This window comes from Pseudorasbora parva, chromosome 18 (genome assembly GCF_024679245.1).
Source record: "Pseudorasbora parva isolate DD20220531a chromosome 18, ASM2467924v1, whole genome shotgun sequence".
In the NCBI taxonomy this organism is placed as follows: domain Eukaryota; kingdom Metazoa; phylum Chordata; class Actinopteri; order Cypriniformes; family Gobionidae; genus Pseudorasbora; species Pseudorasbora parva.
Window position 1 is genome coordinate 29,213,744 of NC_090189.1, and position 12,382 is coordinate 29,226,125.

The 12,382-nt window shown below is 42.9% G+C and overlaps 1 protein-coding gene across 4 annotated transcripts in view; it reads right to left on the reverse strand.

Moving 5' to 3' along the window:
* Positions 1-12,382, reverse strand: part of plrdgb (PITP-less RdgB-like protein) — a 130,452-nt gene that overhangs the window by 58,474 nt on the left and 59,596 nt on the right. For all 4 annotated transcript variants that reach the window (XM_067423655.1, XM_067423654.1, XM_067423653.1 and 1 more), the window contains exons 4-5: positions 2,401-2,471; positions 2,097-2,317 (exon numbers count right to left, since the gene is read on the reverse strand). In XM_067423655.1, the coding sequence (XP_067279756.1) occupies positions 2,097-2,317; positions 2,401-2,471 (292 nt within the window). The remainder of the gene's footprint in view (positions 1-2,096; positions 2,318-2,400; positions 2,472-12,382) is intronic.

Genomic DNA, 12,382 nt, shown 5'->3' on the forward strand with positions numbered 1-12,382 from the left:
AGTACTGTACATTTATTTAGGTGTAAAACTTTCTAAAGTGTCATGAAACCCTAAAACGCATTTTTTTTTAGATGTTATCAGTACAGGTTGCACATAAGTTTTAAACAAGCACTCATAATGCTTATTATTAAGGTTGTTTCCCGTTCTTCCGGATTAAAAGCAAAGTTAAACAAACATCAAGAAAAATGAGGTACAGTGGTGGCCAAAATTATTCAAACACTTGGCATCTGGGAGCCGTCTTATTGGGCCTGGATTTATTTTCCAAGAGGACAATGACCCGTAAACATTCTTCTAACTATTGCCGGAACTACCTGCCACAGAAAGAATCTGCTGGAACATTGAAATGTTGGCTCAAAGTCTGCCTCCTTAAAAGTCTGCACCTCAGCGCCATTGAGCACACTTGGGGCAAGTTGGAAAATAAACTGAACAGATCTATTGTACATTCAAAGGAATTCATTTAGCTTCAGTTGCAGAAGGCATGGGATACCAATAGAGTTAAAGCTATTAGAGGAAATATATTGACACTATGCCAGAGAGATGTGCTGATGTAATTGTGGCAAAAGGTGGACATACCGAATATTAAAGAAGTTTAATATGGGTATCTTAAGGACTTTAACATACACAGTTCAATTAACAATTCACTAAAAAGATTTAGTAATTTATATGGGACTTGGTAGGACTACACCGCTCATGCTGTATGAGATAGATATCACTATAAAGAACTGGCCCATTAGGGTAATTTATTTGCCAATTGGCTGGACTACACTGGTCATGCTGTAAAAGATTGATTCACTAAAAAGAATTGGCTCATTAGAATGATTTGTTTGGGAATCAGTTGGACATTCAAAGGAAAACAGGGTACCATTAGTGTTGAAGCTATTAGAGGAAATATACTGACACTATGCCAGAGAGATTTTGTAATTGCTGCTGTAATTGCAGTAAAAGTTGTACATACCAAATATTGAAGTTAATAAAAACATTACAACTCACTTCATCTGATATTTGATGGTAAGAGGAACCATTTGCATGTTAATGAACATTAGGAAATTAAATAATGTTTTGGAGGCAAAAAAAAAGGTTAATATTTTCAGATCTGTCAGGTGTTTTAATTTTGGCCACCACTGTTTACACGTTAATTCAGATACAGATGCCCATTTGAGACTTTTTCAAATCTGAGGTGTGAACGACCAGTGCTAAAACAGGCTTTAAATGAGTAAAAAAAAGTGCACCTTTAAAATGTCAGCTGAAAGTTTATAATTCTTAAAGCTACACTATGTAACTTTTCCGTCCGCTAGAGGGCGCCTATTCAAAACAAAGGTGTAGTTTGATGACGCAGCTTTTGAGTGCAGAATATTGGGACAAGCGGTCTTCACCTCACAGCCGGTGGAAAAGAATCGGGATAGGACTCGGGAATAAATCATGTTCACGGATGCAGTTATTAACGTTAATGTAGTATGAAGCAGAGCAGGAACGAGTGTTGTGGAGCTGAGCAAGGCCGCTGGAGTGATTGTTATACAACACCCTGCTTGGGAGTAGAGGGATTTTTATAATGAAGGCACACAGTCGCTCGCGCCATTTCCGCTTTTCTGGTCATGAGTATGAGGTAACGCAGCTCTGTTTATCATATTAGATACATTCAAGTGTGTTTAAAATGATGTTATGACGTTACTCTGTGCATTCATTCAGTAGCTGCTGTGACACTTGTTTACACTGCTAAGAGTAAAGTGTTTCTGCTCAAATAAAACCAGAAACCGAGAGTAACGCAGATATGGACGCAATTGACAGGCGACTCCCTCAGACGTCCCGGCTCCTTGGTTAAAATAGCAATTTTCTCACAATTTACAAATAGTTTAAAACATTTCTGATACTGTAAGAACTTAACTGAACCAAATATATAACACTGGCCTGGTGCTTTTTGGATATTTTACTGCAAAAATACTACATAGTGCACCTTTAAGTCTCAACACTGAAAACCCATTCAAGGCTAAACTCTAACTGTGATAAGAGTTAACCAGCTAGCATGAATGCTTCAACATGCATATAATCATTACAAAGAATTAGAATTTGGCCTTTCCATTTTAGTTTCAACATCTTACTTTGAGACCAGGGAGAAGGCGTCTGCACACACGGGTGGGCAGGGCACCAGTCTAACCAGCATGCTGTCTGCCGCCGCCTGGAAGTGTGCCCTAGCCACGCGCTCCAACACGGACGCCAAAGTGGCAGCATCACCCGCCTTCCCTCCAGGGTCACCACCTCCAGAATCCAAGATATGACCTCCATGAATCACCAGGATGAGTAATTGCGTCCTGCACTTCCTCTGCAGGAGGGTGAAAGAGATTAAATTAGTAAGAACTGAAAGAATAATGCAATGTAGTTAGAAGTGTGACGATGTGGACAAACCTCCATGTCTTCCAAACCATCCACACTGCTCTGTGGTGCACACCGAGGATGCCGAAGCCTGTACAGGCTCTCTAGTGGTTAATGAGAGACAGAGAGAAATAGCAAGAGATTGAACAGACTTTATGGTGCTCTGCAGTGAGGCAGCAATTTCCACCTCAAACCATCCATCTTATTGATGACTGATGGGACAGTCGTACTTCTCTAAGAACCTTGTTCTCTCGTCCCCAAATTGGCAAAGTGCCACTAGCTATTGCACTCTTTATTTACACATAAAGCTACAAACAATAGCATTGTGTATAAAATATAGCTGCAAGCAGCAATTCCGGGGCCAAGCGCAAAGAAGAAAATGAGACATGCCAGCAGGGCTGGGAGTTACCAGCTGCAAAAATTAACCATTAAAGACCTATTAACATAAGCTGAGTAAAAAAAGATATACAATTATACATAAAGTAAAAAATAAAAAAAATAAAAAAAAACTATTTAATAATGTTTACCAATATTTACCTATTTACCAATAGGTGGCGCTGTGACCAAATGAATGTGGTGTGGTCAGGGTGAGGTGACAATGACACATGCACCGTTTGCTGTCAATATGTCAAAACATTGCAGAGATACAACCTTAAGAGTCATTTTGGCATCATGCCTCAGCTTCATCGCTGTGTTAAACAAAAACTATTTAATCTATTGATGTGAAATCAGTAACTGTGTCGGGATGGGCTGAAGATGATACGATTCAATTTTGGTGAAAATCGGACAAATGGCCTGGGAAGAGTTTGAAAAAGTAGGTTTTTAACTAATAACAAGATGGAGGAGAGGACGTTTTACCAAATATGGCAAAATTGATATCTATGTTCTCAGCAGTAGCCAAGGAATCTATTATGACCAGTTTCATCATAATAGGTTAATTTATTCAAAAGTTATTAGCCTTTGTGTAAATTTTGTTATACATTTTGACCACAAGGTGGCACTGCCCCGAAACTTTTTGAGCAACTTCAGGGCATGGTGCAGAAGACACATAAGTTTCGTAACGATATGCTAATGCATTCGTAAAATACAGCATTTTTAGACAAAATTCAAAATGGCCGACGCCCAAAATGGGTGATATGGGATAATTGGATATTTATTGACTCGGCATGATGTCCCGAATCTAACAAGACTACTTTTATGATTTTTGGACTAACCCATCAGAAGTTATAAGCCAAAATAGTCATTTTTTGTATCTCCAGACCAGTAGGTGGCACTGCACCGAAATGCTGCGGGTGCCTTCAGGTCATGCTCGTGATGACATGTACCAAGTTTGGTTTGAATACAAATCGGCTTGAGCCAAGGAATCAAGGGAAAAAAGAATTTTGTTTCTAGCCCTTATGGTTCAAAAGTTATTACCATAAACATACGTGCAACTTTGGACAGGAAGTGGCACTAGAGGGATTAAGTTAGAGACTCAAAATTTGCTATAGTGACATTTGGGACTATCCTCTATCTGTGTGCCAAATTTCACAACTTTTTACCATACGGTTCTATGGGCTGCCATAGACTCAAGGCAACGATCGATTTCAATAGGTGCCTACGCACCTTCGGTGCTTGGCCCCTAATAAATGATATTTCCTCAAATTATATATTCTTTTAAGTTGTACTTTATAGCTTATTCAAAACTCTTTTTCTTTATTTGACCGTTGTGAAGGCTATTCAGGATTTAAGTTTTAATAATGAGAATAGTGCTTTTGATTTATGGAGAGTTGATGTAGGATTATATTATAATTTATTCCTTAATTTGGGTTTGGGTTTAAAAAATTATTTTTTAATCATACACATCGATTAAAAATTATTTTTAATCATTTAATCAATGAATTTTTAATCATACATTTACATTTTTGCTTATGAAGTGTTGTGTGAAATGTAGGTTAATTATTCTCTTTAATTGTCACTTCACATCTGTGGCTTATAGAAACACTGTGTAATGTTGCAGGAAGGAGTAGTTGAGGTGAGGATCTGTATGCAGCAGCATTTTATTAACAGAACTACATGGGCTATATAGGGGTAAATAAGGAACTAAACAAGATACAGGTCAACATAGTCGGAAACCATGGAAACATAATGGCTGCATCCAAAATCACATAATACTTATTTTGTCGAGGTTTTTTCCTTACTTCATGACTGCTAAAAGGTGCATTTTATATAATGTGAGTGTGTGTAGTATGAATGTAATCTGGACAAACTATACATTCTCCATGGTTTCATTATCATATCATCTACCAACGCCTGTTACATCGCTTCACTGTCATTCATAAATCCTCCCTGCAACCTCATGGGATAGTAAAATGTCCATCGTATTGCCACTTCAGAATCTCACCAGGTATTTTTTGTCTACTTTTTTATGAGTTAACGCTGGCAGGAAACAAAAGAATAGGTAGTATCATCAGAAAAAATGTAAATAGATCAGCGATTTAATACAGAGCAAGTACTGAACGCAGTCAAATATTAATGTCACTGTCGCTTGATCATGGATCTGATGAAGAATCCGTCACCAATCAAAATATGATTTTAAAGATGTTGAAAACTATAGTTTTGAGAATATGTTTGAGATTGTGACTATGAGGCAGATGCTGAATGTACTGGGAAATGAGCTCTGACGAGGACAGTGACGATGGTATAAAACATCCGCTCAAACTGAACCTTTCCCAGCTCCAAAAGCTTTATTTATTCCTCTGTAATTGTTACTCTTATATCAGGAGAGTTTTAAATTATCACAGAGGTAGAGAGCCATCCGTGTTAAATATAGATCTGGGTCGCTAAAGACCCGAATATGTAATAATGATTGGTGAAGCATTTGTGCATTTAAGGGTAAATTAATTGAAATAATAATTTTTATTCTTATATTTATATTTATTCTTATACTTATATTTATTCTTATATTCTTTCATAAATAATTATTTACAATTAAATTTTATTCTTATTCAAGTTTAAATTGATTTTTTTGTACCAAATAGGCTATTAAATAATGTGTAATATAAATATTCATAAAAAAATACGAATTTGTAACGAAAAATCTTATTTGTACATGCAGTCCCACTTTTTACACATACATAAAGCTAAATTGCACATAATGCATTATTTTCAAACAATGATACATAAAATTGGAATAAAAAGTATATAAAAAAACAAATCCAACATGTCAAAAAAATTCACTGTCACCAAGCAATCAATGTTCAATGTAAGCGCTGTCTTTATTATTATTATTATCATTATCATTATTATTATTATTATTATTATTATTATTATTATTATTATTATTATTATTAAAGGAACTGTATGTAAGAAATGTATTTCAATTAATCATAAAATGGCACTGATATGTCACTAGACATTAAGAAATCATGTTCATTTCAAATACTTCTATTACAGACAAAAGAAGTCCGGCCAGGATATTGTCATTTAAAAGTTGTTGTTGCCGCCCTTAACTGATGTTGATGTTGCATTTGGCCTGAAGCTCCGCCTTCCACCTATCTACCAATCACAAAGTCAGTAGTATTTCGGCATCTGGGTTGCCAGATCTTCTCTAGTTACTACAGCTGCAGCTACAAAAGTTCCTGCAGATCCTGCAGCTTATCTGGCAACCTCGAGTCAGGGGGGAGAGGGAGAGGGGATACACCTGCAGTACCAATTTTGGCCACAATCTTACATACACTTCCTTTAATTAACAATAAACAAACAAATATGTGAACATTGCAATGTGACAATTCAATATCCCAATATATCAGTAAGCTCTCTAAATTTGATAAGTTTCCCAATAACCCTTGCTGGTAAATGCCATAACTACACTCTGCTGGCAATTGAGGTATCTTTCTCCACTGACAGCCATTCAAAAATAACGGATAATAATAATAATAACAACTAAAAATCAGCACAACAATGCATTCTGCCTGGGCAGGTTCCTAATAATGCTTGTCTTGTTAAACACTCTACTGAATTTACTTCTTGCAATAACTGAAGGAGAATTTTCACCATTCTCGCGGAGACAGTTTTCCCTCCAAGAATAACCTTAAAAAACAATTTGAAAAATGTCCCTTTTGAGGACAATATTTCATGTGAACTGGTGAAGAACTGCAGGTAAAATGGCCTTTTATAATTCCTGTAACTAATATTGTGATTGGCCCATTATTTAGCCTTTTTAAAGAGAACTAAAGGTTTTCTGTCAGATCTGCCAGTCATCACAGCTCACGCTGCTAGAGGCTGTGCCCAAACTGCCTCGAAATTATAACAGCAAGACAGTCTGCATCTGTTTGTGGCTCTGTGTGAGGCTGGAGAAAATGGGTATTAATAAATAATGCAAGAAATCCCCAGACAAACAGGAGAGGGAGAACAGAAAGAGACAAATAGAGAGTATTTTTCCTTTCAGATCTGAATGGCACTCAAAACAACAATTCAGCAATTACCATTATCAAATCTTGTTCTGATTTAAATTAGAGTTTATACCCATGTGGCTGGGAGTTGTTTTCTGTATCTTTATAGGTCTTTCATTTGCTTGTAAACAAGTCAAGTATTTCCCTAAGCTCCAACTAAAAAAAAGTCATGTCAGCTCAGCGCTAATAAGCAGCTATATGCAATGCTTGTGTGGTACATCACAAATTATATTCACCGTTCATTTTTAAAATTAGTTATAATTACATTTAGTCTAGCTCTGGAGGAGATGATTTCACATTTGAGATTTTACATTATTGCCAGCAGTGATGGCCTGATGAAGACCACTGGAGATGTAAATTAGCTTGTTTCATAAGAACAGTATAACAGAGCTGGAGAAAGCAAGATCAGGACAACAGCCTCGAGCACACACACACACACACACATTCAGTAAGCATAAGGAGGATCTCAGATATTTTCCATCGGGAAAAGGAAGCAGAAAAATACACAAAAGGTTATTTATGGGGTCAGGGGATACGCAAAAAGGGGATTTGCAGGATATACGATGAACGGGCCATCGGAACCCTAACCCTAATCACAAAGTACTGTGCCAAAATTGGTTTGGAAACTAGGGTCTGGCTCAGAACCAGCACTCAAACTGGCAAGTAAAAATTGAGAAAATTTTAAAGATCCCGTTCTTCGCGTGTTTTCGAAGCTTTGATTATGTTTACAGTGTGCAATATAACATGAGTTCATGTTTCGCGTGTAAAAAAACACAGTATTTTTCACACAATTGACTTATCTGTACAGCGCTGTTTCCTCTGTCCTAAAAACGGCCTGATGATTTCCTTGTTCTATGAAGTCCCTCCTTCAGAAACACGTAACGAGTTCTGATTGGGCCAGCGCTTCCCGTGTTGTGATTGGACAGCAGCTTAGCGCACTTTGCCCGGAAAGGTCCCGCCTCTTACCACAACGGGGAAATGCAAGCGCTGAATGCGCGCTCTTCTCCACGTGGGAGAGCAACAACACCACGCCCCCTATTTTGCGTGTTCTTGTGGGCGGAGGGTTAGTCAACAAACGGTTCTAGTGACGTCATTCCTGAAGGAAGTGCAGCGGTGTAGTCCAAACCGGCCGTTCGCTGTAGGCTTTGAAAGGGAACTTCTGTTAAATAATATATCTCGCTTGGCATTGAACTTTGAGCTTTATAATTTTACAGGTATTATTTATGCTCTAACAGCAACATTACACACTAACTAAAGTTTGAAAAATGGAATCGTGAAGAACAGGACCTTTAATTTCTCTGATCTACGAACGTTCATTTTTAGATGTTTTAAGGCCAAAAAGGGATAACAATAGCTTTAAAACCATTGGGCAGTAGATTATTTGTCAATACCTGCTCTCTCCTCATCTCCATTTAATGTCAGCGAAGAAAATAAATATAGGGTCAACTGATATGTTTTACAAAGTTAATTTACTGAAGACTACCAGGAACGCTAGGTAAATATGTTTATTAAATTAATTCAAAATATGTGCATATTCATTATTAGTTTCATGATGAAAAATGACTTCATTAATGTTTCTTATACATTTATTATATTACATGAGTCCCGGTAAATTATATAAGCCTATTTTCAACTCAAAAGGGAAAAAATATTATTATTAGTTTGCATCCCGGATTAAAACAATATAGCACGTTTACATGCACACTCGTAAGCTGATAACTCACAAGTACTTTCAGCTTATTGAAATAATCAGTTTTCCCCATTTACATGCAAACCAGTAAACTGACAACGCAAGTAAACAGCGTTTATGACTTTATTAATAAACCGGGTTATTTCCTTGTAGTGACGTCATAAATAATGTCCGTATCTGACTCGGAGTATTCCAAATGTTACATCAGTTGTGATGTGAAATAAAACGTGCAGCGTGTCAGCGGGATATTTACGGCTCATATTATTCTCTCATGCAGTTACAGAAGCAGCATTTCTGTACCTCTTCTCAACCTCTTCTAGTTCTGCTACATGAATGATAACACATCTTTACAATTTTCTGGGTCTTAAAAGAGTCTTGCGTTTGTGATGTATGTCCTTATTTCATGCGAAACGCTATCTCGCTCTGTCTGGATGCGTTTGTGGCAAGGGGGGCGTGGTTCAGCGAGGTCTGCAGCGGGAGAGAGGGCCGCGGGACGAGCGGTAAGTGAGTGGGTTGGAAGCAGATTAATAACACCTGTCTCTCGTTCCAGTAATGAGCGTGGAGAGGGGATAAAACCTAGGTGGAACCGGAGATCGGAGAGAGAGAGAGGGACTGCTGACGCGACACACACTCACACCCACGGACATTGAGTTGTGAGACACGTTGACCCGGAAGCGGAACGTTTAACCGGAACCCGGAAGTGACTGAGAGAAATACACACTGGCAATAGCCGTGTGAAGAGACTGAGTTTTTGTTCTAATAAAGAGAAGCGTCAGCAGTCAAACTGACCCCCTTGTCCTCTTCCTTCCTTACACAAACGAACTTTATCACACTGGTGCCGAAACCCGGGAAGGAAGTAGGACAGTGCCGCCGCCATGACAACGCCCTCCGCCTCGCCATTTGCGGACATCATCACCTCCCTCGCGGTCCTCCACCAAGACCAACATCAGGCAATGCTGGACCTGCGGGCAGACCAGGAGCGCCGCTTCGAGGCGATTGTCCGCGGCCAGCAAGAGGACCGCGAGCGGTTCCGGAGCTGGATGGATCGGGAGGTTCGCGCCGAAGCCGCCGGGCGGGCTAGCGCATCGGTCCACGTGCCCCTCCACAAGATGGGGCCAGAGGACGATCCGGAGGCCTTCATAGACCTCTTCCAGAAGACCGCGGAGGCCTCCGGCTGGCCCCGGGCACAGTGGCCGGTGCGCCTCATTCCATTACTAACAGGAGAAGCCCAGGCGGCCGCCCAACATCTGCCGGTAGCGAACCTCCTGAAGTACGAGGATCTAAAAAGGGCCATCCTACAGCGGGTCGGTCGGACCCCGGAGCAACACCGCCAGAGGTTCCGCTCCCTGGAATGGGGCGAGGCCGGCCGACCCTTCGCTATGGCCCAACAGCTCCGGGACTCGTGCCGCAGATGGCTCTTGGCCGGCGGAAGCGACGTGGACCATATCATCGATCTGGTGGTGCTGGAGCAATTCATCACTCGGCTCCCAAGAAAGACCGCCGAGTGGGTTCAGTGCCACCGGCCCACGTCGCTGGAGACGGCCATCCAGCTGGCGGAGGACCACCTGGTGGCGTGTCCGGGGGTCGGCGAGCCCTCACTAACTTCTCACTCTCTCTCTCCCCCCTCTGTCTCTCCCTCTCGCCCTGTCCCTCTCCCCAGGTCCCGTCCTCCAGGCCCTCCTCGCGTTCCCCCCAGAGGTCGGGGTGGGATGGGCCCAGGACCGTCCGGGAGTTCGCGGGCTCCGCCCAGGGGGGCGGGGCCGCTGGGGGCGGGTGGCGACAATGGCTCCGGTTTCACACCCTCCCCGCGCTCATTTTCCAACCCACTCCCCGCCGCAGGGGTGGCGGGTAAGCCTGGGCTGGCCTGCTGGCGGTGCGGTGATCCGGATCATTTTGTGGACCGATGTCCGAGGATGGACATCGGGACAATGGTCCGGATCCCGGACGTCCAGCGGACCACCCCCGATCAAGCAGGAGAGTACCAAATTCCTGTAAGTATCAAGGGGGGTACATATCAGGCCTTGGTGGATTCAGGATGTAACCAAACCTCGATCCATCAAAGCCTGATGCAGCCTGGGGCATTGGATACAAGCCGCATGGTTAAGGTGCGGTGTGTGCACGGGGATGTGGTGGAATATCCGGTTGTCCCAGTCACGATACAGTTTAGGGGGAAAAAGCATAGTGTTGAGGTGGCGGTTAGTCCCCACCTCCGGCATCCGCTAATTCTGGGGACGAATTGGCCCGCCTTTTCGGCATTATTGGGGTCATTATGCGCGGATGCCGCTTGGGAAAACAAGGCTAGGAACGGGGCGGTGCGAGTGCAGGTTGGCGAGACTGATACGGGACCCTGGGGAACAGCTTCAGAGGAACCGAGCGGGGTCGAGAGACTGATTCTCTCGGACCGCGATGACTTCCCTCTGGAGCAGTCTCAAGATGAGACCCTAAAACATGCATTTCAGCAGGTCCGCTCTATCGACGGTCAGTCTCTCCAACCCGCATTGCCCGTCACGTATCCCTATTTTGCCATAATTAAGGATCGGTTGTATCGAGTGACCCAAGACACTCAGACAAAAGTGGATACAACCCAGTTATTAGTACCAAAGAGCCGCCGGGAAATGCTTTTCCAGGCGGCTCACTCGAACCCGAGGGCGGGCCACCTGGGGCAGGCGGCCACACTGAATCGCTTAATGACCCGATTTTTTTGGCCAGGCATTCATGACAATGTGCGCAGGTGGTGCGCGTCTTGCCCTGAATGTCAGTTGGTGAATCCACTGGCCGCCCCAAAAGCGCCATTGCGCCCCCTTCCATTAATGCAGGTCCCCTTCGAGAGAATTGCGATGGACCTCATCGGGCCATTAGAGCGATCCGCACGCGGACATCGTTTTGCGTTAGTCATCGTGGACTATGCAACACGATATCCGGAGGCAGTGGCTCTCCGCAACATCTCCGCGAAGAGTGTTGCGGACGCACTGTTTCGTCTGATCTCCCGAGTGGGGATTCCGAAAGAAATCCTCACTGATCAAGGCACGGCGTTTATGTCACGCACGATGAGCGAACTCTACGGATTATTGGGCATTAAATCCATTCGAACAAGCATCTATCACCCACAAACGGACGGCTTGGTCGAACGATTTAATCGCACTCTTAAATCCATGATCCGTAAGTTCGTACAGGAAGACGCCAAAAATTGGGATCGGTGGTTAGAACCCCTCTTATTTGCCGTGCGGGAGGTTCCACAAGCCTCCACGGGGTTTTCCCCCTTCGAGCTTCTCTACGGACGACAGCCACGGGGGGTGCTGGACGTCCTACGAGAAACTTGGGAGGAGGGACCTTCTTTGGCCAAAAACGAAATTCAGTACGTCATGGACTTGCGAACAAAACTCCACACCTTGGGGCGGCTATCTAGGGAGAATTTTTTGCAAGCCCAGGACCGCCAGAGCCGGTCATATAACAGGGGTACAAAACTACGCAAATTTCACACCGGGAGAGAAAGTGCTCGTTCTACTCCCTACGTCGAGCTCAAAATTAATGTCAAAGTGGCAGGGGCCGTTTGAGGTCGCACGACAGATAGGAGAGCTCGATTATGAAGTGATACGATCCGATAGGAACGGGGCACGTCAAATATACCACCTCAACCTGCTAAAAAAATGGAATGAGGTGGAATCAGTGTTGTTGGCAACGGTGATCGGGGGAGAGGATGATCTCGGGCCAGAGGCGAGCATTAAAGCGCAATCAGTCGCGCTGGCCCCTGGGGGAGATCACCTCTCACCGTTACAACTCACTGATTTATCAAAATTGCAGGCGGAGTTCGCTGACGTGTTCTCGCCCCTACCGGGACGTACCGACTTGATTCAGCACCATATCGAGACCGAGCCGGGCGTGGTAGTTCGCA